We start from the raw sequence: 26,650 nt of genomic DNA on the forward strand, positions 1-26,650 counted from the left end.
TGGTGAAAAAAAAAAAAGTCATATAGGCCTTTACAAGTCAACTAGTGCAAAATAGGAGGACGGTTGGACATCTTATTTTTCTTTTCTTTTTTTTGCTTTTTAAAGAACTTAATTTAAGATTGCACTCAACAAGGAACAAATCCTTCCTAACAAAAAAGTAACTTCAGGTAGTGTTTAACTAAAACACAGAATCTTTATTTGAAATAAAGTATGGGATTGTTTTGTAATTATCCAGGAAAACACCGACTTATCAGGGGTAGTGGCAGTATTGCCAGTTTAAAGACTGGCTCGTCTTAGCTGAAATAAATACATACGTCTGGTTAGTGCTACTGAATGAGTTGAGGTCTTCGGCTAATGAAAGCAGAGACTCTACAACACTTGAAAAAGATTTCACCAAGGATGCAAGTTGCAAGCGCTCCCAATGCGTCACGTGAGCATGCGGGTGGGGCGGAAGTGAGGACCGTAGTCTTCCTGTTCCATCGGTCCCACCTTAGTTTGGACAGCTATGCGGATGAGTGTAGGTAGGATGAAACTCTGCTGGTGTAACTTTTTGTTTTGGCTTTTAGCGCTACAACCTCCGGTTGCCCGTTATCACTCGTGGCTTGCAATGCTTCTCTACGGAAGCGAGCTTTGCACGGCCTTTCTTGCATCTTTAACCCAGTTTGTGTTTCTAATGTATTAGCATACTTTCTGGTCACAGAGCTAACTGTTGACTTCTCTAAAGGCGCTAAAGAACATGTAATACTTGAAAAGCGTGAAGGGTGGTTTTTCAGACACTCCGAGTTGTTTTGTGGTATCTGGAGATTCCTCAAAGACTCCTGTAGCGATCACGACTAAAAAGAATTCGTCCACGAAAGGATTACAAATATTTGATTTCGTTTCCTAACTTAGGCTTTTGCTTCCGAATGAAAATAAAGATGGCAGCCCATCTGCCGCAAGAATAACATGGGAAATGGCATTTCAAAAACGTATTTTGCATGGATTGGATTGTTTGAAAAGGTCTTTTGGGAGTCTCCAAACAACCCCGATACGATAGAAAGTGCCTTTGAATAACATTCAGTAGTTTTCGAAAGTACCCGCTAAGTTTACTTTTAGGATAAACGGTGGTTAGCTCTGTTACCGCTGAGCTGCTATTGGAAACCAAAAAAAAGGGGCACAAACTGACAACAAATATTCGTATTCTTTCTTTACTGCTGCTTTCGAACTTCTGTGTATATAAAAGTTGTTAGAATTCAGTCCTAAGCGAAACACGCAAATAGGCGACGTGAAATATGTATACTGTGTGGTGTGTCACGTGACATGACAAAAATGAATGGCCAGACCCCTTCGGGTCAAAGTTCATTGACATGCAAACGTGATAATTGTGTTTTTGCTGCAATCTCCATTACCCTCTATGTTGAAGGGTATTTGCACTGCTTTTAGTTCGTCTTAAGATCAGATGTCTCAAACTGCATAGCAGTGTAACCTCGAAAAGGAGCGCTAAAAACAACAGTACAATTTAATTCTCTTTAGCTTTATTTATGTAGTGAGTTTACAACAAGCTCAGAAGGCCTTTTGGTAAGGTCACTACATGCATAAGGAACCTTTCATGTAGTCTGTTGATGAATAAAGTCTAACCTGGGGTCCGTTCTTCGTACCTCGCTAAGTAAGTTAGCTGGATTTGATTGTTGACGATTTCGCGTGATCCTGGATCGTTCGGTTCCCCGAAGCTCATCCGGGACTTGCTGTCATAGCAACAGATCCGTAAGCGTAAACCTGCTCGGGAGCAGGCTTGCTTTGTGTAAACAAGATTAGATCGCGGCCACTCAGGTATGTCCGCTTCATTTATACGAAAGCAACAGCGATATTTTACCACTGTTTTACCATAAATAAATATTATCAAAGTAACTAAAGATAATGCAGTATTTGATTCTTTTATTGATTTCATAAAGATACATACAGGTCATTTCCTAAAAAAGGGGAAATGTACTATTAATCATTCTATTTTATGTATTTGATTATTTCAGATGTAATTCATATTTTAGAGTAGTAATAGTAAATTACTTCATGTAAGCAAGATGAGAGACCACGGCTATAAAAGCGAAGGTGGATTTGGGAAGTCTGTATACGCGAGCCACCCATTGCGGAAGGTGCAAGATTGATAAGGAGAGTTTTCAGAATTCAGCGTATATTGCGGGATAGACAGGATCCTTTAGCTCAGCGCGACAGTGTGCTTATAGAGAGATATCGATTTTCCTGTGAGGGTATTATTTACTTAACCAACTTGTTGACGAGGGGGTGCAGGACCACCACCTGTCTTTTTTTGCTCTGCCCTTTTCTTGGTTGCTGTTATAAACAAACAAACAAACAGATTATTTCAGGGTCTCTTTTCAAGAGACTAAAAGCAATATAAGTGATAAATATTACCATTCTGTAGAATATTCTTATATTTCACTTTTACTTGTTCCCATGTTCTAGTGGGTCCTGTTGTGGCTCTAATGTGAAAGAGGATATAATGTAATATAATATAATATAATATGGTGTAATATAATAAATTTACCCTACCGCCTACTGGTGTTGGCCAGAGGGGCCGATGGCGCGATATGGCAGCCTGGCTTCTGTCAGTCTGCCCCAGGGCAGCTGTGGCTACAACCGTAGCTGCCTCCACCAGTGTGTGAATGTGAGAGTGAATGAATAGTGGCATTGTAAAGCGCTTTGGGTGCCTTGAAAAGCGCTATATAAATCCAATCCATTATTATTATTAAATTACTTACTAGTTTAATTTGTCAGCGAGCTCAAAGTTAGCGCGATGATTTGATCTTGGATGTGTCATTTGATCTTGGATGTAGTAAGCGAGGTACGAAGAACGGACCCCAGATGACAGTACTACATGTGATTATTTTGCACAGCACAGCAATGGATCACAGCGCAGCCGATGAGGGTCCTTCTCCCAGCAGACAACCTTCAAGTCCTGCTTCTAGAACACCTGTGGGTGTCAAAGGACAAGTGTCACTGAGCAGTCAAAGGCCCAAAGTATTGATAACTCCCTTTCACAGCTCACCCATAGCCAATGCAGCTTTTCACAGCAAACGGACAGCAACTGGGAATCCTCTGGGCTCTCCTGTCAGCTTTTTTCTGGGCACTGCTGGATGTGTGACCACTCCACTCTTCAGAGAAAGACCTACTGCTGCTGGGAACTCAGAAAGACAGGCTCACAGTTCAGGCTCATCACAGGTGACGCCAGGAAAAAAAGTGCAAGCAAGTCCGTCTACTGACAAGGTAAACAGATTTACTTTGAAATGTTATCAGGCAGTATTTAGAATATCCTGTGTTTATATAATGCACATATAAACTTGATAACATGACATTCTCATCGTCTTCAAAGGGTGCCAGCTTGAAGATGTCAAAGTTGGCTGTGAGAGACTCAGTGAAGTCTGGACCGCTGTTCAACATGGAGCTTCATCACAGCCCCAAAGGCAAAGGAAAGAAGACCGTCTCCACTTCAGTCAAACCTCAGGCTGGTTAGTCCATCCATTCCTTTGGAAACTTAAATTTTTATGAAATCTTTTATTGATTCCAGTTTGCTGCAGACAGATGGCATCATAAGTAACAAGTATGCATCAAAGTGCATGCCACGTTTACTGTTTAAAGGAGTAGGTGAAGAAGAAATCTGTGCATATATATCAAAGGAGCTATGTTTAGAAATGTGTCCAAACAGCAGTTTGCATCTGAGTAAGAATACAGGAATTCTCTATATCTGTGTCCGTTCCCTACCTTTACTTCATCTGAACTACTTACATACTTAACAGATTTTTTGCTTGGAACAAGTGGAAAAGACAAATAATGTTAAAGGCTTTAAGATAGGTAGTTCTTAAATTTTAACTAAAAATTGTTTTCTGTTCTTGTTTTGCAGTTGCCTGTGTGAGGCATTTAGTAAACAGGTGTAAATTGATACTGTGCAGTCAGTAATCATGCTCCAAATATTTTTAAAAAGGCAAATCATTTAAGCCTATATACCCGTATTGATAGAATTTCTTCGTTAACTCAAAAGACACGACGTTGAACTTTCATTCCCAGCGCTTTATTCGTTACGCCATTTTACATACATACAACAACAACACTTCGCGGTCAACAGTACTCTCGCGATATAACAGAAAATAACAAGTTAACAATCTCCCTCTTTCTTTTAAAAAAATAAAAGTATAAACACACCCCTATAAACATTTGTATACATATATGTATATATTTATATAAACAAAAAAAAACTTTTCAAAAGTGCTTTGCTTTACTTAAAGCATACTATCATTGCACACAATAAACAATGGTGCATTTTAATGCAAAGGCAACTTTGTAAACAAACGATTACAGTATCCAGAGTCCTTCATCTAGCGCCTTTAGAAGGGTTAAAGGTGAAACTCCCTTTTTTGTCAGACAATCAGCAAGTTGAGATTTTGAGTCTGACCAACAAACCTGTCTGATTTTCTTGGCTTGTATGAGCTCTTTAATGCTGCTCATTTCTAGCCTCAGTCTCTTTTCTGTAACCTGCTTAGTAGACTTGAGTGCATCAGACATGGAATGATTGTCAGTCACACAGATCAAAGGAAGAGCGTTCAGACTAGTGTTACCAGTTGTAAGCTCAGAAAAAAGTGTTGCCAGGAAGACAGCACTGTCTATTCCATCTGACATGGCAAGAGTTTCTCCTGCCAGTATACTTCTAACCACACGCCTGATTTTTTTTAAAGTGCCAGAAGAGAGGACAAAACTTTCCTCCTTTACCCATAAGGACAATTAATGCCCCTCTTTGAATACTGTCATCAGGAAGGTTGCCAAATGATGAAGCATCACTGAAAACAACCAATGCCAGATCCTCACCCAAGTGCTGAAACTTAAGAGTCACTTTCTCTGCCTTAAGTTTACAGATAACTTTGTTCACTCAGGGCTCGCATAATCGCTAGCCCGACGTCCCGAGGCTAGCGATTTTTCCAGTCGGGCTACCAAAATCTATCTCTGCCCTGCCCGTCGGGCTATCATAGGAAGAAAAAAAAATATGTCAATGCTTTTGCATTCTTTCGGAAATGTAGCTGGGTAATTATGTCATTGGCATCGATGAGCCACTGTAAATATGTGACATATTGAAATCGCGTTTGAATTTGCGCTTGTTTTTTGCTTTCACTTTGCAATCGCACGAACTGTGTATAGAGAGCGACAGTACTGATTGGTGAGTCACGATAATTTGCGCAGCAATTCCTCTGACATCGTCTTATCAATCGTTAGCTTACTATGCAAACATGACGAGTGAAATCTCCCGCAGCAAGCTTAAACATGTGAGAGGTTGATCGCGCAGAGAATCGCTGAGCGTTATGTGAGTGCGTGTGTAAAAGCAGCAGGATATATATTTTAGTTCTGCTGAGCTAAATAAGACAGGTCAGGGTGAAGAAGTGACAGCCAAAGAAAAGCTTACCACAAAACGGAAAAGTTATGACAAATCAGACTATAAAGCAAAAATAAAGTGCAGCTTTATGGTTTCATGTACAAAAGAATTTTTGTGGCTGCATTATGACGAGCTAAATAATAACCAGGGGTGCAGATGAGTGGTCCGCAGGTGCGCATTCGCTGTCAAAATAAAAAAATGCGGACAAGATAAGAAGTTGCAACGCGTGTTTGCGTACATAAGATTTTCTGGAGGAGGACAGACATTTGTTTAGAACTCATAAAGATGTCGAAGAAGCAAGCTCCTTTAAGCAATTACTTTGGTGTTCCTCCACCGCAAAGGAAATGTCAGAAGGAGTCCGAACCACAAAAGAAGCACGTATTCTCGGAAAAGTGGTTGCAGGAGGTGAGCTGGCTTCAAACAAATGATGAACGCACAGAGATGTGGTGCAGAATGTGCCGTGAAAATCCCACTCTAGCGGACAAAAACACTGCCTTTTATATGGACGCAAACGTGCGTTGCAACTTCTTATCTGGTGCGCGTCTTTTATTTTGACAGCGAATGCGCACATGCGGACCACTTATGTGCACCCGTGTAAATAACATAATGTTCTGCCGGGTGTGTTGTTGGTTTTCCCTCGATTTCTGAGTTGACAAGCGCCTTTGTTACTGGGACCAGTAATTTTAAGAAAGGCCCCCATTAGAACCCATGAGAAATGCAAGAAATGCATTATTGCTCAGTCTGCAATATCTTTCCCAGAACAAACACCAATTGCAAATAACATACTAAAAATAAACCTGAAAATTCTGTTTAGAACAGCGTACTATGTTGCAAAGAGTGAACTACCACTGGCAAAATTTAGCAGTCTTTGCAAACTTCAAAAAGCAAATGGCCTAGATCTTGGTTCCACTTGTTTCTTACCCGTGACTTCAGTGGAAATTTCAAATTCAGGATCTGACACAGACGGATTCATGTTCTACACAGTTCTTACAAGTTCATAGAAATTTCTGTTCAATTAGAACCAAGTATTTGAGTTGATGATTGCAATTTTTATACAATGTTGTAATTTTTTTGATTAATTTTTTGTTTCTGTTACAATATTATACTTTTATGTATCATATTGTAAAGGAAACAAAACAGGAAACAAAACATCAGTCAAAAAATTGCTCTCTTTTTTTATTCGGGCTACTTAAATTTATTTTGGGCTACCAAAAACTGAAGAGTCCCTGCCTGAAGGGCTACCAGGGATTTTGAAATTTTGCGAGCCCTGGTCACTTCATGAATGAAGGAGTTGACGATCTCTGCAGCTTTCTTTCATGAATAGACTGTACAGTTGCATCTTTGATATTAGATCCAAGGCTACATGTGTCAAACATAACATCAGGCCTTGTTCATCAGGCCACATTTTTTTTTGACCTGAGTTGCTCACATTCCGTTTCACTTAAGGAAGCATCCCTCTGTACAGCCCGTGCTGCTTGTAACTGAACCGGTTGTAGGTTGTCAATGTAAAGTTGTTGATGCACCTCTATTACATCATTAACTGTACAAATGTCCATACCAACATAAGAAAAGCTGTCATGTTCTTCACGGCCCACAAGGAAGGTAGATTTCAGTACAGGAATGTTATGAGTTGCAAAGTGACTTGAACCAGCCCAAAGGAAATCATCAATGTGACATGCAAGCACTCCTGTAATCTCAGATTGTTCATTCTGCCAATAGAACACTGCAGGATCAACCTGTGATATTTTACCACCAGTTTTGAACATAATGTCTTTGACCTTATTATACCAATAAAGTGAAGCATGCAAGTCCATAAACACACTTTTTCAGTTTCCATAGAACATTGTCCTTGCCAGCTTCAGGTGGGGGACGAAGATAAATGTCTCTTGACAGTTCCATTCCCTGCAATAAGGCAGATTTAATGTCCATTGAATTTACTCTCCACTTGTTTTGACATATCACAGCTAGCACCAGTCTGAGGGACTCAGACACACATGTTGGAGAGTCTTTCTGTAGTTCTTTAGTATTTACCTCTTCAAACCCCCGTGCCACAAGTCGAGCCTTTGGGACAACACCATTAGCAGTTTCTTTGAGTGTACAGACCCATCTGGTAGACACAGATTTTTGACCCAGGTCTTTCACTTCATCAAACACACCATTACTTCGCCAGCTCTCAATCTCCTGCTGCTTACAACAACAACAACAACAATCTTTATTTATAGAGCACATTAAAAGCCAGGGGCATGCCAAAGTGCTTTACATAAAACAATAAAACAATAAAATGATTTACACTAAAACATCGGAGTCATATAAGTGTGGGATTATGTTCACAGGTAAAAACCACTGATAGGAATAATCTATAGCACACAGCTATAGCAAAGTAGAACTGTACCATCATACACAGTGATAGAGAACATAGACAACGCAACAATAAAATAATAAAATAATTAGCACTATAACGTCAGAGTCATATAAGTGTGAGATTATGTTCACAGGTAAAGACCACTAATAAGAATAAGCTATAGCACACAGCTATAGCAGAGTAAAGCTGTACCATCAAACACAGTGATAGAAAACATTGACAGCGCAGGACAATGCAAAACAACCAGACACATTAATAGAATAACTCACAGAAGCGAGGCGAGAATTTAACTAGTAGAAAAAGCAAGTTCAAACAAATATGTTTTAAGCCGTGATTTAAAAGATTAGCAGAATCAAAGGAAATATCTTTTGTTATGAGTACATCTGCATCTCTGTTTTCAGCTTCAGTGCAAAGACCATCAACAAGTGACATGTCTACAGCTTTCTTTTCACCTTCACTACCATCATGCTCAAGATATTGCACATTGTACCAGTTTTTGTATTGCCCTTTTGCTTTTCCCGCTCTGCCTAGCACTCTGGCTGTGTGTTGAACACCGTTGTCTCTGTTGGTAAAAGTGATCAGCTGTCCTGCCCTTAACTTTACATTTGCAGAGACATGATCAGTGGGTGTAGAGGGCTCATTTGCAGTTTGTGTGACAGACATGTTTTCTGCAGTGTGTGTGACAGACATGTTTTTCTGCAGTGTGTGTGACAGACATGTTTTCTGCAGTGTGTGTTTATCCAGCTCCGTAACTTGTCTCTAGATATTGACTTCATTCTTCCAGCATTCATATGGCCTGGCTTCATCAAGCTTTGGTGGTACTTTGCAATTGGAAACCATCCGCTGCTACCAATGTTAACTCAAAAGACACGACGTCGTACTCTCATTCCCAGCGCTTTATTCGTTACGCCATTTTACATACATGCAACAACAACACTTCGCGGGCAAGAGTACTCTCGCGATATAAAAGAAAATAACAAGTTAACATTCTTTTCCTGACCTGCTAACGTAGGTCACTGTTTACAGAAGACATAAAATTTTTTAGAGCTTAAGTTTTATTTATAATCTGGTATTACGTTAAAAATGTTTGGAATTTGCATGGTTTTACACCATTAATCAAAACCGTTCTCACGGTGAGAGTTTAATCCACTATATTTTTGAGTTTCACATCAGCAACTTGTATACAAATATTTTCTCCAAAGTTTTTTGTAGTTCTAACTTGAATGGACTGAATTGACCATCATATTTAACAACAGTGTTGGTCAAGTTAGTTGAAAAACGTAAACAGTAACTGATTACTGATTACTTCCCCAAAAAAGTAATCCCGTTACTTTACTGATTACTTGGTTTCAAAAGTAATTAGTTACTTAGTTACTTTTTAAAAACACGATTTATAACCTGAATAGGTGATAAAGCGATAGGTCTTTCAGCCCAATTCTACTTTTTCTGCATAATCCATCATACAAAATGTAATCAAATGGAAAAGTCTCTTTTTTTTTTAAACTTGTTTTATCAGTTTTAATCTTTTAACTTTATGCATCAACTAAAAATTAAATTATATGCACCATTCTCTGACTTGAAGAAATTAGTTTAACATTTAAACCTATTTTCTGCACATTCCAGCACATAAAATAAAAATATTTTTTGTGTTTACACTCAGTCTTTCAAATAGATGCAAGTAAAACGCAGCAGAAAATAAATAAAATCAAACACTAGCGGTCCTGTTGCTCTATTTTCACCTGTAAAGCAGGAGTAGGGTAGGCGGAGGTTTACCCTGGTGCAGGTGTGCCGCAGCGGTCAGTGGAAGAATCCGCGAGTTTCTCTGTGAATTTCCCATTACGTTGTTGCGCACTCGGTGCTTGTTTAGGGGTTTTTTTTCGCTGTAAAAAGAAGTTTTCTTCCTATGCACAACGGACACTAATGTTTTTGTCACTTTTTATGGAATCAAACTCAAAGTAAGGTCAGTACTTCCACGCTTTAAACGCTGCACGCTCATACTATCTCCCCTACATGATATATTATCCATTGTTGATCTGCACACAGCTGTTGTCGCGAACGTCGCACTCGCTTACGTCATTGTCATGAGACATTCTCGCAAAAAAAACACGGTTTTAGTAACGCAGTAACGCAGCGTTCCTACAAGAAAGTAACGGTAATCTAATTACCGTTTTTGCGATAGTAATCCCTTACTTTACTCGTTACTTTAAAAAAGTAACGCGTTACTGCCCATCTCTGTTTAACAATGAGATGTCGCTGAAGTTCATGTGCGTGTGAAGGCAGACAAGCGAATACAGTTGACAGTATAAAATTTCACAGTTTTGACATTCGCAGAATAAAAATGTTTATGGTCAAATATTTTTGGTCTTTTTGTCCCTTTCCTAGGTCTGAAGAGGAAAAAGCGGAAGATGGGAATGTACAACCTGGTCCCTAAAAAGAAGGCCAAGGCAGTTAAACAGCCAGAGAAGGCAGGTCTATTAATTTATTTGCTCACTGACACAAACGTTGACTGGGGGTTTGGTTGAAAAGAGGCACTCTACTAAGATATTACGCAGTTGTTAATACCAAGTGCAGATCTTTGAATCACATGGCGTTGTATGTTTTCCTGTTGTTCTGCATACACTTACAGACATTGTTCTTTTGTATGGTTAAATGTTGTTAATTCATTATTTGTCAGACTGATTCTGAGTGGGACATTGGCATTTTTCATTTGTCACTGTCACGATGTGGTTTTCTTGTTCAACTGTTTCAGAACTTTTGCTATGAAAGGATGTCTACACAGAATTCTGTTTGCTTGTTGCAAATTGCTTTGTAGTTACTGGTCACTCGTTCGCTTCAATTTGTTATCATACATGTCAGTCATAATGTCAATACTTTGCTCTCACTGGTAGTTGAGAAGTTTAATTTGAGACGTGCCCACTGGACTTTGAGGTTGGCAAGTGTTGTCTTCATGGACTTGTTCCTGCAGACTACTTCCAGTTTGGACTAGCCTTTTTTCAAATGACTAGACGTAAATTGTCAGAAAATGTTATTCCTGTCTTTATCAATTTTTTATTATTTTTCTGTGTTTTAGAAAGAGGAGCCTAAAGTCAGAATGGAGAAGAACCAAACTGCAGTTGTTGAGAAACCAGTGAGTCCTCCTGTAACTGTACAGGCTGGAGCAACGACAGCTGTCAGGAGGGAATCGCACGTGGAGGAGATGGAGTCAGGACAAGGGAGCCATGTAGAATACACAGAGCTGGCTTTGGACTGCCTGGACCTGAAAGCTCAGCAGGAGCTTCTCTCACCATCCGTATCAGCAGGTAAGATGAACTTACTGAAGGATAACTGGATTACCTCTAACCTGAAGTCATCACAGCTCCTCTTTTCTTTCTACAATGCTCAGTTTTAGAGTTCACAGGCTTGCTGTGATCTGTATTAGAATAACAGGATTTTGTGTGTAGGTCTGGCAGCATATTCTGAAGTGGCAGAAACAGACTTGGCTGAGGAATTGCCGCTATGCTGCTGTCGCATGGAGACACCTAACAGCAGAGGAGGCCTCTCTGCGTTGGATCAGACCTGCATGGCCATGGAGAGTGCAGATGGAACGGTAAAGATCAACTAGAATAACAAAGACATTCATGGTCTCATTGCCCCTGGAGAAAAAAGCTTCACAGTAAACTATATGAAATAAATTTTATTTGTAAACACATCTTCAGATAAACAATACATGACTTTTTATTTAGCTAAAATTTAGGGTTAGCCAATTAGTGTATGGCAAAACTAAGTACAGCCTTTCTGCTTCGATAGGAATTAAGAGATTAAGTAGTGCTGCTAATCAAATATACTTGATTAGATGACCATTAGTAAGTGTGGGCACCTCTATAAAAGCAGAGGTTTTGGTAAGGCTGGAGCATTCAGCTGTGTTATCAGAAAAATTAGTAATGGTCTTAAAGAAGCAATTGCTGCTGCCCATCAGTCTGCAACGAGTTTTAAGGCCATTTCCAAATAATATAAACTCGTATCATTCAACAGAGAGAATGTCTTTCCATGAGTGAATCTCCCAGTAAATTCACCACAATGGAAGACTGCAGCGGTCAGAGAAATCTGTCTGACAGCTAAAACAGAAAGTCCACAAGTTACATCTCAGACTCTATAGGCCTCAGCATGTTAAATGTTAAAGTTTATCACAGTAAAATTTAAAAATGGCTTGATAGGAAAGGTTTTTAAATGCTATTTTCTCTTAAAAGGTCATGACATCACAGCTTGGCTTTGCTAAGATGCATCTGAACAAAACACACAATTTCTGAATCAATGTCTTTTGGAGAGTTGAGATCAAAGTGCAGATGTTTAGCCTTAATACACAGTGCCACATTTGTCAAAAACCTAGCACAGTGATGGAGAGGTGATGATTTGAGCTTGTTCTGAAGCCACTTTTGTATAACAAAGTATTCTAAAATTAAAAGCAAGACCATCAGCGTGAGAGCTAAAGCTTGGCTGAACTTGTCCTGTCATTCAGCGTGACAATAACCTTGTTTGCATTAATGCTGCATCAGTGTGGTATTCATTTTTTGTGTCTGTGTGTCTCCGCTCAGCTAAATCGCTGTCACAGGCGAGTGATGAAACAGGAAATGATGCGCCCCTCCAACACTGTCCATCTGCTGGTGTTGTGCGAGGATCACCGAGCCGGTATGGTTAAGCACCAGTGCTGCCCTGGATGTGGACTCTTCTGTAGGACGGTGAGCAGACAAAGCACACAAAGTCCTGAGATTATTAATTTACTGCAGTACATGCTCAAATATACTGCAGGACATTTTTGGCTGTTTTTGACTACTTTTGATTTTACCTCTATATTTCACTTTTAAAAACATTTTTCATTTTCACATACTCTATTAGTATATAGTATATTTACTATACATACTATATACCAGAGCTTCCCAAAGTGTGGGGCCTGCCCCCCAGGGGGGGGCGTAGAGCCATTGCAGGGGGGCGCGGTATGAAAAGGGGAGAAAAAAAACAAAAATATGCTTGGACACTGCTAGCACGGGGCGCCCACACAAACGCATAGCAGGAGATGAAGCATCACTGAATATGTTTCCAAACCAACTTCATTCTAAGCCAAAGACTAGAAAATATGGTGAAGCATATCTTCCCTTTGCCTTCACCTGCACATGTGCCAAGTACGGATGGGTACCGGTAATGGCACCGGTTCTGACATAAACGGTAGTAACCAGACCGAAAAGCAGCGCACATTTCGGTACTTTTTTTTTTTCCCCTGAGATGTCATACACTTTGGATTCTAGCCAATCATTTAACCTTCACAAGGATAGTAGGCGGGCCCACGTACATTCTTTTAGAGCAGAGCTACAGATTAAAAATGCCCAAGGCAAAGAGGTCTAAAGTCTGGCTGTACTTCACAGCAAAAGATGCAAACTCAGCAGCCTGCAGGTGATATTGTGCAAAGGACATTTGCACAGTATCACTGTTTTTCATTTTGTCATTATTGTATGTAGAAAAATTGACTTTAATCCATTTTGGAATAAGACTCTAACATGACAGCATGTGGAACTGTGATGCGCTCGGAATACTTTCCGGATATTCTGTGTATTTACTTTACACATTTAAAGGGGATGCCGCATTCCTCCAAGAGACTCATTTACAGATGTCTGACCTCTCTTCCAGGAAGGTTCCTGTCTTCAAATCAACACAAATTAACACAAAATATTAGTAATCGCTTTGAGTGTATATGTGGCTTGACAAGTGAAAGATGTGGCGATCGTGGCTCAAGAGTTGGGAGTTCGCCTTGTAATCGGAAGGTTGCCAGTTCGAGCCCCGGCTTGGACAGTCTTGGTCATTGTGTCCTTGGGCAAGACACTTCACCCGTTGCCTACTGGTGGTGGTCAGAGGGCCCGGTGGCGCCAGTGTTCGGCAGCCTCACCTCTGTCAGTGCGCCCCAGGGTGGCTGTGGCTACATGTAGCTTGCCATCACCAGTGTATGAATGTGTGTGTGAATGGGTGGATGACTGAGTATGTAAAGCGCTTTGGGGTCCTTGGGGACTAGTAAAGCGCCATACAAATACAGGCCATTTAGAAACGTTTCAATCTGAAACATGTTGAATGTTTCACTGCTGTTCTTCTTAACTTTTATCCCATAGGGCACCTTCATGGAGTGCAGGCCCTATGGCAGCATCTCCCACCGCTTTCACCGTGACTGCGCCTCCATCCTGAAGGACCGAAAGTTTTGCCCCCACTGTGGAGAGGATGCCTGTGGGGCAAAGGAGGTCACAGTCCCCAAGGCTGATCTGTCACCCTCTGTCCCTAGATTGAATCCTGAGTCATTGCTTCCAGCTGCATCTGCGGTGGCTATGCCGGCTTCAGTCCCAAACATGTTACGAATACAGGGGCTCAGAGCTAAAAAGAGCAGTGAGCCGCAGAGAGGCAGAGATGAGAGCCCAAGCAGGTAACATAGTGCTGCTTGTGGCCATGACATCTCTTCTCCTCACAGATGAAAAGTAAAGACTAACTTCCTGGATGAAAGGAACTATTAAACGATAAATCAAGCTTACTACTTGTTTTTTTTCTCTGCAGGTTAAAGGATGAGGCTGTGAACACTACAGAAAGACTTCCCAAAGAGTCACTGGAGAGCATTCTGTTGGCACTGGATGATGAGAAGTAAGGTTACCCATGAAATATAAGAGTGACATCAGTGTGGGTATCAAAGTTTACACTTTGAGATAAATGAATAAGCTGTATTCTTTTCAGCCTCAAACCAAAGAAGGTCAAGTACCCCACAAGGCAGCTGTACATTTCTGCAAAGCAGGGAGACCTCCAGAAGGTCATCCAGCTTCTAGGTAGCTCACATATGTTCTCAGAAGAAAATTGGCTTTAGCAACATCAACTCTGGATCTACTTCTTGGCGGCTGTGTAAGACCAAAATTTGTGTGTTACAGTTGATGGGAAGGACCCCAACTTTTTGATGGAGGGCCAAAACAAATGCACCCCCCTTTATGCAGCAGCTGCTGAAGGTCACCAGGAGATCTGTCACATGCTGGTCCAGGTGAGACGATATTAGCTTCACTGCAGACTGTTTGATAAGACGTATTGGAGACATGCTTTTTGGACACCCAAGTTGTAAATGCGATTACTCAAGACAAGGTGATACCTCAGGTGCATCTACCGTATTTTCACGACCATAAGACGCACTGTACTAAAAGGCGCAGTCTCAGTTATGTGTGCCATTACTGTATTTAACACACACATAAGGCGCACTGGATCATAGGGCGCATACAAGTACCGTATGCGTATTTAAAAATAAAGCGGGAGCAAACCTGAGTTCGGTACCTTACTCACATTTTTATTACCAGTAATCGTCATCATCAACAACACACAAGCATACAAGTGTGCATATTTAAAAATAAAGCAGGAGCAAAACAAAGTTTGGTACTCACATTTTTATCATCAATCAAACCCATCGAAGTCCTCATCCTCTGTGTCTGAATTGAACAGCTGCGCTAAATCTCCATCAAACATGCCAGGTTCACTTTCTTCACTGTCAGAGTCACTTTCCGTGCCGTGCGGCTCCTCGGAAATGATGCCAGCTTTTGCGAAAGCTCGAACAACAGTGCCAGCAGACATGTTAGCCCAAGCATCTACAATCCATTGGCAAATTGTGGCGTAACTCGCCCGGCGCTGCCTTCCACTCTTGGTGAAACTGTGGTCTCCATCGGTCATCCATCACTCCCAGGCCGCTCGCAGCCTTACTTTGAACGGGCGGTTCACACCGATGTCCAGCAGTTGGAGTTCCTTTGTCAGGCCTCCCGGAATGACAGCAAGCTCACAGTTAATTTGTTTCACTAGTTTTTTCACATCGGCTGTGAGATGGGCACGCATAGAGTCACAGATTAAGAGCGATGGTGATGCGTGGAAAAAACCACCTGGTCTCCTTACATACACCTCCCTCAGCCACTCTTTCATCATTTCCTCATCCATCCAGCCCTTTTCATTTGCCTTAATGATGATTCCTGCTGGAAACTTCTCTTTAGGCAAAGTCTTTCGCTTAAAAATCACCATAGGCGGCAGTTTCTGTCCATTAGCATGGCAGCCAAGCACAACAGTAAAAGAAGACTTTTCATACCCCGTTGTGCGTATCGCTACCGTGCTGGTCCCCTTCTTCTCCACAGTGTGACTCACCGGGATGTCAAAAGTAGAGATGGACCGATCCGATATTACGTATCGGTATCGGTCCGATACTGACCTAAATTACTGGATCGGATATCGGAGAAAAATAAAAAATGTAATCCGATCCATTAAATATCACGAAAGCACCTCACAAAACTTGCAACACGCCGTAACTCACCTCAGAACGTTAGCACGTCGGAGCAGTATGCATCACGTGATAGAGCGGCTGTGGCATGCGGGACCTGTCGGTGGTCTGGATAGCATTTGGAGCTTCGCTAGCAACCCGGCATTTCATCTCCGACAAAGTTATCCTGAGAGAAGTAAAGCAAGTGTGTAAGTCCATCTCTGAATGTTTGTAAAGCATTCCTGCATTAAGCTTAACAAGCGACTGCCTCTCCTGCTGCTACTTCAATCATGAAACTGCTTAACGATCAGCTGATTGACTTTTCTGTCGCGAGTCCGTGTCTCTAGTTTGCTTTTGGCCCATTTTGCACCAGAAAGAGGAAACCAGCGGCTGAACAACAGCAGCACGTTTAAGCTTGATCAGCTGTTGTTATTGCATTTGCATTTGTTTATCTGTCCAGTATTATTAAAATTCCAACATCCTTTCTCAGAGTGGTACTGAAAAAACTGGTTCATGCATTTATTACTTCAAGGCTGGACCAACTCCCAGTTTAAATTCAGAAGTGAGACTCCCTCTCCGCTTTTAGTTGGGACTGATTGAGGTGACCTTAGTTTGGCGTTCACTTTTGGGAGATTTCCGATAATGCACTAGTACTTCTACATCGCTCCACTTTTTTCCTCCCCATATGATCATATGAAAGCATTGTCATTTGTTTTTGTCTGCTCTGTTTGTTGTTCATGGTTTCTCTGTATGAGTTAACATGCCCGTCTTGGCTCACAGGTGGAAGGTGTAGTCATACTGAATACTGACTTTAAAGCTTACTACTACGGTACAAACTCTATTTTTTCAGTATGTACTCTATTTATGTATGTTTGTGCACATTGCTTCACCTAGGTCCCATTTTCCTATCAAAATATAAAGTAATTGAGCAATAAGATATCATCTTAAATTTTGTACAGTACAGTATGTGTGAGTCAAGGATTCCCAGTTTAGTCTCTGGTGGAAATTATTCTTTACAAATTAAAAAACAAACAAACAAAAAAAACACATCAGGGTTTTAATAGTTTTGCAATTTTCATTAGTTTTTATTTTTATTTAGTTTTGACTTCAGATTTTCAATTTTATATCAGTTTTAATTAGTTTTTACCAATTGTTTGCTAGTTTAGTTTAGTTTTTATTTTTTTGAAAATCCTTAGTTTCAGTTTAGTTTTGATTAGTTTCAGTTATAGTTTTAGTTGTGTTTGCAATAATTAAGTGCAACAAAATCCCAGTTTCATCATATCAGTCATGCTCTTCTGCTTATCCTTGGGTGTGTTGCTATTCCAGCTACCACACCCTGCACCCTGGACAGGTCGCCTGTCTGTCGCAGGGCTAACACGCAGAGACAGACAACTCACATTCCCACCTATGGGTTCTTTAAATAAATAAATAAATTAGGGCAGATGAACAACCATTGATACCAGGCAACTATAAAATGTATATCTTGGCCCCAATGAGACTATTAACTCTTGCAGCACCGGGTGTTCGTAATTTTGGTTCAAGTGAATTGATAAACTTTTTGAAGGCAATTGACTCACACGGTTATGTAGATATCCCAGTCCTGTTGTCTCGGGATGCATCACGCTGCCTTGCCTGGGGTTAGCTTCTGTTTTCTGGGGATGAGGGTTGAGTGTGCTCCCTTACCTTCTCAAGGTAAGCTAGGTTAGCCTTCTTATGTGAGCTTTTCAAGAGCACTTTAAGGTTTGTGGGATTTTTTTCCCCTTTAGAAATGTCCCTCATAATTTGTCTCTTTCCACTACAAGACACTTGCTTTATCCAAAACACATATTCAAAGTAATCCCAAATTGGACTCCGGCGCTTTCTCCTGACTTTTCCTGACATGATTCTGCGAGTGGACGGAGCAGCAACACAGACGACTCAACTAACGTACTGCCACCTGCTGGCATAATGAGACAGCAAGAAAAAAATCTGTAAACTAAACTTCATTTTTACCCTTGACTATTGTATGACACGCACACATCAATGAAAACTAGACACATTTTTACTATAAATTCAGTTAATTTTAGTTAGTTTTGTGAACACTCATTACAGTTTTAGTTAGTTTTCCTTTTTTTGTTTTTATTTTTATTTCCGTTAACGAAAATGTTTTTTCACTTCTAGTTTTCGTTATTTCATTAGTTTTCGTTAACAATAACAACCTTGGTGCACACACAGGCTGGAGCTAACCTGGACATGTTTGATGAGGACCAGAGAACACCACTGATGGCAGCCTGTGAAAACAACCACCTGGACACGGTGAAGTATCTTCTTCGAGCCGGAGCGTCCGTCAGCCACAAGGTGGGTGGGTCAGTCCCCATCTTGGGCACCGTTAGCGTCTCCTATCAGCCTGGTGTATGCTTTACTCAGATTCTGTGTCATCCATCACTCAGTCTGATTCCACTCTCTGTCATCTGCTGCCACTTCTTAGGACCTTCAGAACCTGAGGTTCTGTTTTTAGAATCATATTCATTTTTTTCAACTGCTTATTAACAGGTCAGGTTAAAGGGGGGGTCCAGGCGAACAAAAGAAAACAACCCCTAAAACATGACAAAGGCATTAGATTACAAGAATCTAAGATTATCGTATAGTTTAAGAGATTCAGGGACCTGAAAACAACCAATACAGTAAAGCAAAAAATATATTTTATTTTCACTACATGGGTAACCTGGTAGCTGTACAGTTTCTAGCTTTACACAATTCAGAAGATCAGTTTATTGATGGGGAGGATTGAACGTGAGTTTTGTCTCGCACGGGAAACTGGTCGCAACTAGCATTGAGAGGTTCAGGCAGCAGCTAACCCAGGTACAATTTTGCAGAAAATCTGCCTACAATTTTGTCTGTGTAGGTTCTCAGCCATCCAGGTCGTTGTAGTCTAAGGAGCTGGGAAGAAAGCAACTGGACCTCTTTGAATTTTGTGAAGATGTTTTACCTCATCCAAGAAGCTTCTTCAGTTTTAAAACCAAAAGGTAGACAGTCCCAGGTATTTAGACCCTAGTGTGGGTTGTCCCTTAAGAGGGTCTAAGGAGCTTGGAAGGAAAAGCATCTGAACTTTTTTAAGTTGCTTGAAGATGTTTCACCTCTCATCAGAGAAGCTTCTTCAGTTCTGGGGTCAAATGGTGGAGAGTCCCAGATTTAAACCCTGTGGGAGTGCCCCCCCAAGAGGGATAAAAGGACCCCCTAATGATCCTCCACCTAATCACATGAGTAAAGGTGTGAAAATGGGTGTAGGTCACAATCAGCCAAGGTTTCAGGTGAGCTCATTGTGAAACCTAGCCCCACCCTATCATGTGATTTCCTGAGGATGTGAGTGGGTGTTAAGGTGTCTGGGAAGGGATCTCAAAACTAGATTATAGATGGCAGACATTTGGTGTCGTAAACCACCGCCTCTGTTCAAAGATAGTCACTCACAGTGGACATAAATGGCTTCATTTATGTCCACTGTGAGCGACCATCTTTCTGCTGTCTGCCATCGATAATCCAGTTTTCAGATCCCTTCCCAGGCGCCTCAATTCCCACAAACATCTCAACAGGTCACATGTGTCAATCATACACATTAGAGACCAGAACTAGAGTGTCTGAGTCAACCTACTCGATAGCTTTGCAGTGTGAAAATTGTCATTACTGAGTAATGAATAATAATCCACTGGTTTTCCTGGTGTGATGATATGATGGCAGCATTACTACACTAGAATAAAAAAGTGTATTGTTTTGATCTACACACATAGTTTGATTTGTTATGGGTTAGCGAAAATAGGATATGCAAAGTGTTCTGAGTATTTTCAGAATCTGCTCTGTTGTGATTTGTTATTTTATTTATGCAGAGAATTGGTTATGTAATTGTGGCCAAGAAAAGAATTAGCATTGAAGCAACAAATATGCGAGAGACCCCCATTAAGCAAGTTTCTGAAACTACTATATGAAAAATAAATACGCTCACCAGCTGTAAGGCATAAACAGTGGAGCAGGAGCAGGTAGAGAACATTTCTGAGCTGCTTGATGCACTTTGCTTCATCATTTTTTGTCTATTGTCCTGTTTGACTCACAAGGTCCAGAAATCAGTAAAGTTCTCTTTCTTCTGGGCTTTGACAGTGTTGGCAGCAATGCAGTGTTGTTCAGTGTGAATCATGTTGTCATCCCAGGATATCACGGGCTTCACTTGTCTGCATCTGGCAGCTAAACTGGGGCATTACAATGTAATTCATCATCTGCTCTCCAAGGCATCCAAATACATCAATTGTCAGGTAAAAACACGGTGCGATTCACTAACTGCCCCTAATAGTCATGCGTTATGGGGAATCTTGGTGTGACATTTTCTGCGTATGTGTGCACAGGATGATGGAGGGTGGACTCCCATCACCTGGGCCATCGAGTACAAGCACAAGGAGCTGGTCCACCTGCTGCTGGCCAAAGGAGCCGATGTTAATATCAGAGATAAGGTTGGTGTGCTCGGCATACTGTTTTACTCTTGTTCCAGTGTTGGGTAAGTTACTTTAAATTAGTAACTTAGTTACATTACTAGTTACTTCTATTAAAAGTAACTCAGTTACTTCAAGTTACTTTCGTTACTTTCAAAGTAACTAGTTACTAGGGAAAGTAACTTTGGTTTTACTCAGAATTCTCTTGTTAATGTGTTGCTTCCGTAACTGGATATCCAGCAAGATAGGTAAATGCACTTCCTCCTTCTACGCACGCACCTGATTCAGTAAACAGGTTCTAGCACTTGTAACAAGGTGTCGCAGGCAACCAGAACAGTGTGAAAAAGTATGAAAATATTTGTTGAACACAATACAACAAACCATATCACCAGTAATAATCTCCAAAGAAGAAGAAAAAGCCACACAGTTCCCGCTTGATTGCGTTTGTGTTTTAGTTTATTGTCCTGGCTCATCTAAAGAGAAGCACTAAGTTATTTGTGAACCCCCGCTACAAGAGCGTCTCTCAGCATGGGCCTGAAAAAAGTTCTGTCAGCCGAGGATATTAAGAAGTCGCTGGAGTTTATGACAGAGGAGATTTCTGCTGTCAAACTGCAGCAGAAAGCCGTCCTGGACCTGGTCGAGGAAGTTAAGGCTCTCCGCATCCAGAACGCCGAGAAGTAGGGCTGCTCGATTATGGCAAAAATGATAATCACTATTATTTTCACTGAAGTTGAGATCTCGATTATTTGACGATATTTATTTAACCCTTTAAGACCTACTATAGAACCAAGTCCGCCAGAGCTTATATTATTTTTTTACATGTTGTAGTGCCATTTGTGGGAGCATTTCAAGTTGCTATACGTCAATACAACTGTTATAGCCCATATTTTAATAATATGTATGGATTAAGTCCATAGTAACTACATTAATTGCAAAAAAGTGCAATAAACTACAAAAAAATTGAAAATCGTTTTTGGTTTTTTTTACATATATTTCTACTTGGAGAAATTTAAGAGGTTTATCCCTCAAAACGTTAAATACAAAAAAGTTGCAAAAAATAGTTTACAACAACAGGAAATTTATTGAGTGTCTTCATAGTTTTATTTTGGAGATACACCAATTTTTATATACTGCAGGAAAAACAAAAAAACAATCCTATAATGCCAGTTTGCAAAGAAAACAGCATGTGCATCAAAATAAACTATTTCCAGCAGTGCAATTTGAGTTCTAAGCATCCCAGAAACTATTCAAAGAAGTCAAACATGACTTATAAAAACACCAGTATAGGTTTTTAAAGCCTACAAGTAAAAAACTACATTTTCCGCGAAGATGACGTCACTTCCAGTTTCGGGCAGGAAATGGCGGACCTGCGATAGTTCGGGCTGACGTCTTTTTCAATGTGGGAAGTGTTACGAACAGCTGATCGAACAGCTGAGAAAAATGTAATAATTAGCTGTATATATAGAACACCTGGCTCTAGTATTCAAGTATTTAATGACTTCATAGAGGAAATATTCTCTAAAACAAATCAAAGTTATGTTTATCTGTGGTGATTTTAATATTGACCTGTTGAATCCGAAAAAGCATAAAATGACCGACGAATTCCTAAACCCTATGTACAGTTTGAGTTTACATCCTAAAATAACCAGGCCTAGCAGAATTACACCACAGGGATAGCTCAGTAGGTAGAGTGGTTGCCCCGTGATCGGAAGGTCGGGGGTTCGATTCCCCTTAACAGCTACCCTGAGGTACCCCTGAGCAAGGTACCGTCCCTACACACTGCTCCCCGGGCGCCCAATGGCTGCCCACTGCTTCACTAAGTGAATGGGTTAAATGCAGAGAGCAATTTCCCCACGGGGCTCAATAAAGTACAATAAAGTACACACTTTCTTCTTTCTTCTTCTTTTCTTCATTGTGCCACCTTACTTGACAATATTTTCACTAACAATATGGAAAACAACATTGTGAGCGGAATATTAATTAATGACATCAGTGATCACCTACCAGTTTTTGCAGTTTATGAAAAATCAGCATGAAAAACAACTGAGATACAGACGTGTAAGGACAGAAGAAACTATGAATGCACTTAAGAACGATCTATTAAATCAGTACTGGGACAATATGTACAAAGAAACTGATATTGATATTGCATATGGCATATTTCTAAGAATATTCATGGAATTGTACGATAAAAACTGTCCAACAATAGAATACAACAGAAAGCACAAATATTCAGATAGACCATGGATAACTAAGGGTTTACAAAATGCATGTAAAAAGAAAAATACACTCTATAGGGAATTCCTAAAACAAAGAACAAAAGATGCTGAAAATAAATATAAAAAATACAAAAATAAGTTGACCAATATTATACGTATATGTAGAAAGGAGTATTATAGTAAAATATTGAACAACAATAAACATAATATGAAGGGAATATGGGATGTTTTAAACGGTATCATTAAAAATAATTCTGGACAACAAAGTTATCCTCAATACTTTATCGACAATGGCAATATTATGGAAAACACTGCTGATAAGGTCAACAGCTTTAATCATTATTTTGTAAATATTGGACCAAAACTGGCAGAACAAATTCCTGAGTCACTGCCATCAGTAGACTGTAGTGAAAACCTGATTGATAGGAACCCTAACTCAATGTTCCTCACATCAGTGGAGGAAAAATAAATAATTGACATTGTACACATGTGTAAATATAAAACATCTACTGATTGTAATGATATTGACATGAAAATCGTCAAGAAGGTCATTGAAGGAATTGTAGGACCTCTAACATATATTTGCAACTTATCATTTCAGACGGGAAAAGTTCCAAACAAAATGAAAATAGCTAAAGTTGTGCCGCTGTATAAAACTGGGGATAGACGCCACTTCACAAATTACAGGCCTGTTTCTTTACTACCACAATTCTCCAAAATCCTAGAAAACCTGTTTAATAAACGATTAGACAAATTCTTAGATAAATATAAATTACTCTCTGACAGTCAATAGAGATTGACAGACCACGTGACTTTCGCGCATTGCATGCCGTGAACTCGTGGCAAAACAATCCAAGTACCGCATCAAATGCAAGCATTTGCAGCACCGCAAAACGTTCATTCTTCGGTTCCAATAAACTCTTGCTTTTTCTTTGCCCCCCAAAAAGGTATGTACAAAAAGAAGGAGAACAATGCCGGTCCGTACAAAGACAGACTTGATGAAAAGTCAAAGAAAAGATACGAGGAAAAAAATCAAACCAGTGAAAGTGTTAGACCCTTACGAGCACACAGAGGGTCAAAAGACGTCAGCGTGCTGCCCAACTTTCACCATGCTCATATTTATAATTATACGGTTCTTGGAGTGAGTGCATACACTCGTGAAGTTTAGTAACTTCAGGTCACTGCAACAAGCCCAGGTACAGTTTACCGACGGATGGGTACAGGACCTTGAAATGCACCGTGTAGAAAGTAAAGACCATCGTACGTATCATAAGTTTACCAGTCTCACAAATCGTCTTCATAAATACACATTCGTTAACCGTTTATTAATATAACCTTTGAGCTCAACGGTAATTAATTAGTAGTGGAAATAATTTCTGGTACGCATCACAGAAATGTAGCAGTGACAATAATATTGTATGCTGTAATCGTACTGGGCAATTAGTGATACAAAACAACTGTTTTATCCTGTGAATAAAATGTTTTTGTTAGTGTACCATGGTAATAACAGAAGCGAAACACAATATTGTGTCGGGACAATTCACTGTTTATGCACAATAAACAAAGGAGCATAAAGCGACAATTTCTGTTCAGCGCCAGACTTGCTTGTAACCTATATCACCAATTATGTTAAGAAAAATGACGCATTAACTACAACAGCAGACTGACCTGTGTGGAAATGCTTGGAGCATTAACCTGTGAGCTGGAGTGTTCTGGGACGTTATATTTTGTCTTTGAATGGCTGCAATCCAGGCCATCCGTCGCCTCTTTGTTACTTCGGAAACATGGCTCGAACAATTTCTCTTCAACGACGTAATCCGATAACAACCGATCTCTTTACCCGTCGGCTTCCCGTGGCTGTCATGCGACCGGCTATTGCAGTTAATAATACAACAGCTTCTTGCCATTTTTTGTGTTTCTTTTTATCGCTGTATAACTGATTTCAATTGAAAGCCTACGTGCGCTAGTACCTCTTGCCACGAGTTCCCAGAATTCTTTGCGGTTTTACCCCTGAGTGACGTCACATTTTCAATCTCTATATGGATTCAGATCAAAAAGATCAACATCTCTGGCATTAATCGAATCAATTGAGGAGATTACGAATGCTATAGATCAGAAACAGTATGCAGCTGGAGTATTTCTGGATCTCAAGAAAGCATTCGACACAATCAATCATGACATATTAATTAATAAACTGGAGCGGTACGGGATCAGGGGGGTTGTACTGCAATGGGTGAAAAACTATTTAAGTGACAGGAAACAATTTGTGAAGCTGGGTGTTAGGGCTGCACGATTAATCGTTAGAAAATCGCGATCTCGATTCATACTTATGTGCGATCTCATTTCCAAATGTCAATGATTTTTTTTTTAAAAAAAGAAAAAGACGACGACGACAACGACGATTGTGCCGCATCTTGATCCGGGACGTACTCTGCATGAAAACAAGTGCTCACTCTTCCTGCTCAACAAATGACAAGGGCGGAGCCTTATACCACGTGATACAGAAGCTGTGCCGTGTGATGCTAAAATTAGCAGGGAAAAAACAACGGAGAGCACGTCAGGGATGATGAGAAAGTGACAGGAGAAAATCCGTTCCGGTCAACCACCCAAACATCAATAACGGGAACCTTACACAGCGCTTCCCTATATACGTCGAACTCAAAGAAATTACGGAGGCTATCACTTATCACCTGACCAAAGATATGGCTCCCATCAACACTGTGCAAAACGAGGGATTTAGGAAAATGATCAACACCCTAGACAAACGCTACACAGTGCCGTCCCGCAACTATTTTTCTATTGTTGCACTACCTGCTCTATACACGCAGTGTCGAGCAACGGTGGAGACGGAATTTCAAGCAGTACAACATTTTGCGGCAACAAAAAACGTGAGACATTTGTTGTTTTTATGTTTATTTATTGTTTTTATGTTCAGTCTCAACTGTTACGAAGTTGATGTGCAGTTAATAAGTGCAATAAATATTTATACTGGAAAAGAGAATCGTGATCTCAATTCTATGCCAAAAAATCGTGATTCTCATTTTATGCAAAATCGTGCAGCCCTACTGGGTGTCCATTCCTCATCATGCTTGGACATTGCTTGTGGTGTTCCTCAAGGCTCTGTACTGGGTCCAAAATTAATATTATTCATATAAATGATATTTGTAAGGCATCTGATATATTAAAATTTGTATTATTTGCAGATGACACAAATATATTTTGTTCTGGGGGGAATCTAAAGGAGCTGCTGGATACAATTACTTCAGAAATGTGCAAAATTAAAAAATGGTTTAACAGGAACAAACTATCGCTAAATCTAAGTAAAACTAAGATAATCTTATTTGGGAATTCCCTTAGAAATGCACAAGTGCAGATTCATATAGATGGCGTGGAAATTGAAAGAGTACTTGAACATAAGTTTCTTGGTGTGATTATAGATGATAAATTAAACTTGAAGTCTCATATAAATCATATACATAACAAAATTTCAAGAAGTGTCTCAATCTTGAGTAAAGTAAAACACATTCTGGACCACAAATCACTCCACATTCTCTATTGTTCCCTGATTGCACCGTATTTGAATTACTGTGCAGAGGTTTGGGGCAATACTTACAAATGTTTGCTATCATCAGTCTTTATATTACAAAAAAGGGCCATAAGGATAATCCATAAAACTGGTTACAGAGATCATACAAATCCACTATTCTTAAAATCAAAAATTCACAGATCTGGTTCATTTTCTCACTGCACAAATTATATATAAAGCAATAAATAACCTGCTTCCTGACAATATTCTAAAAATGTTTTCTAAAAGGGAACGGGGATACAATTTGAGGGGGGAATTAAATTTAAAACATCCTCGTATCCGTACAACATTAAAAAGTTTTTGCATCTCTGTGTGTGGAGTGAAGCTGTGGAACAGACTAA

General features: G+C 40.1%; 1 protein-coding gene across 2 annotated transcripts in view; it reads left to right on the forward strand.

Moving 5' to 3' along the window:
* The first annotated feature begins 384 nt into the window (after positions 1-384).
* Positions 385-26,650, forward strand: part of LOC113033131 (histone-lysine N-methyltransferase EHMT1-like) — a 55,253-nt gene continuing 28,987 nt past the window's right edge. The window contains exons 1-14 of one of the 2 annotated variants that reach the window (XM_026186533.1): positions 385-521; positions 2,889-3,258; positions 3,365-3,500; positions 10,155-10,237; positions 10,843-11,071; positions 11,213-11,358; positions 12,344-12,487; positions 13,904-14,208; positions 14,337-14,420; positions 14,511-14,599; positions 14,699-14,805; positions 18,265-18,387; positions 20,229-20,330; positions 20,421-20,525. In XM_026186533.1, the coding sequence (XP_026042318.1) occupies positions 400-521; positions 2,889-3,258; positions 3,365-3,500; positions 10,155-10,237; positions 10,843-11,071; positions 11,213-11,358; positions 12,344-12,487; positions 13,904-14,208; positions 14,337-14,420; positions 14,511-14,599; positions 14,699-14,805; positions 18,265-18,387; positions 20,229-20,330; positions 20,421-20,525 (2,145 nt within the window). In that variant the 5' untranslated portion in view covers positions 385-399. The remainder of the gene's footprint in view (positions 522-2,888; positions 3,259-3,364; positions 3,501-10,154; positions 10,238-10,842; positions 11,072-11,212; positions 11,359-12,343; positions 12,488-13,903; positions 14,209-14,336; positions 14,421-14,510; positions 14,600-14,698; positions 14,806-18,264; positions 18,388-20,228; positions 20,331-20,420; positions 20,526-26,650) is intronic. The other variant, XM_026186534.1, reaches the window with a different exon arrangement.

This window comes from Astatotilapia calliptera, chromosome 12 (genome assembly GCF_900246225.1).
Source record: "Astatotilapia calliptera chromosome 12, fAstCal1.2, whole genome shotgun sequence".
Taxonomy (NCBI): domain Eukaryota; kingdom Metazoa; phylum Chordata; class Actinopteri; order Cichliformes; family Cichlidae; genus Astatotilapia; species Astatotilapia calliptera.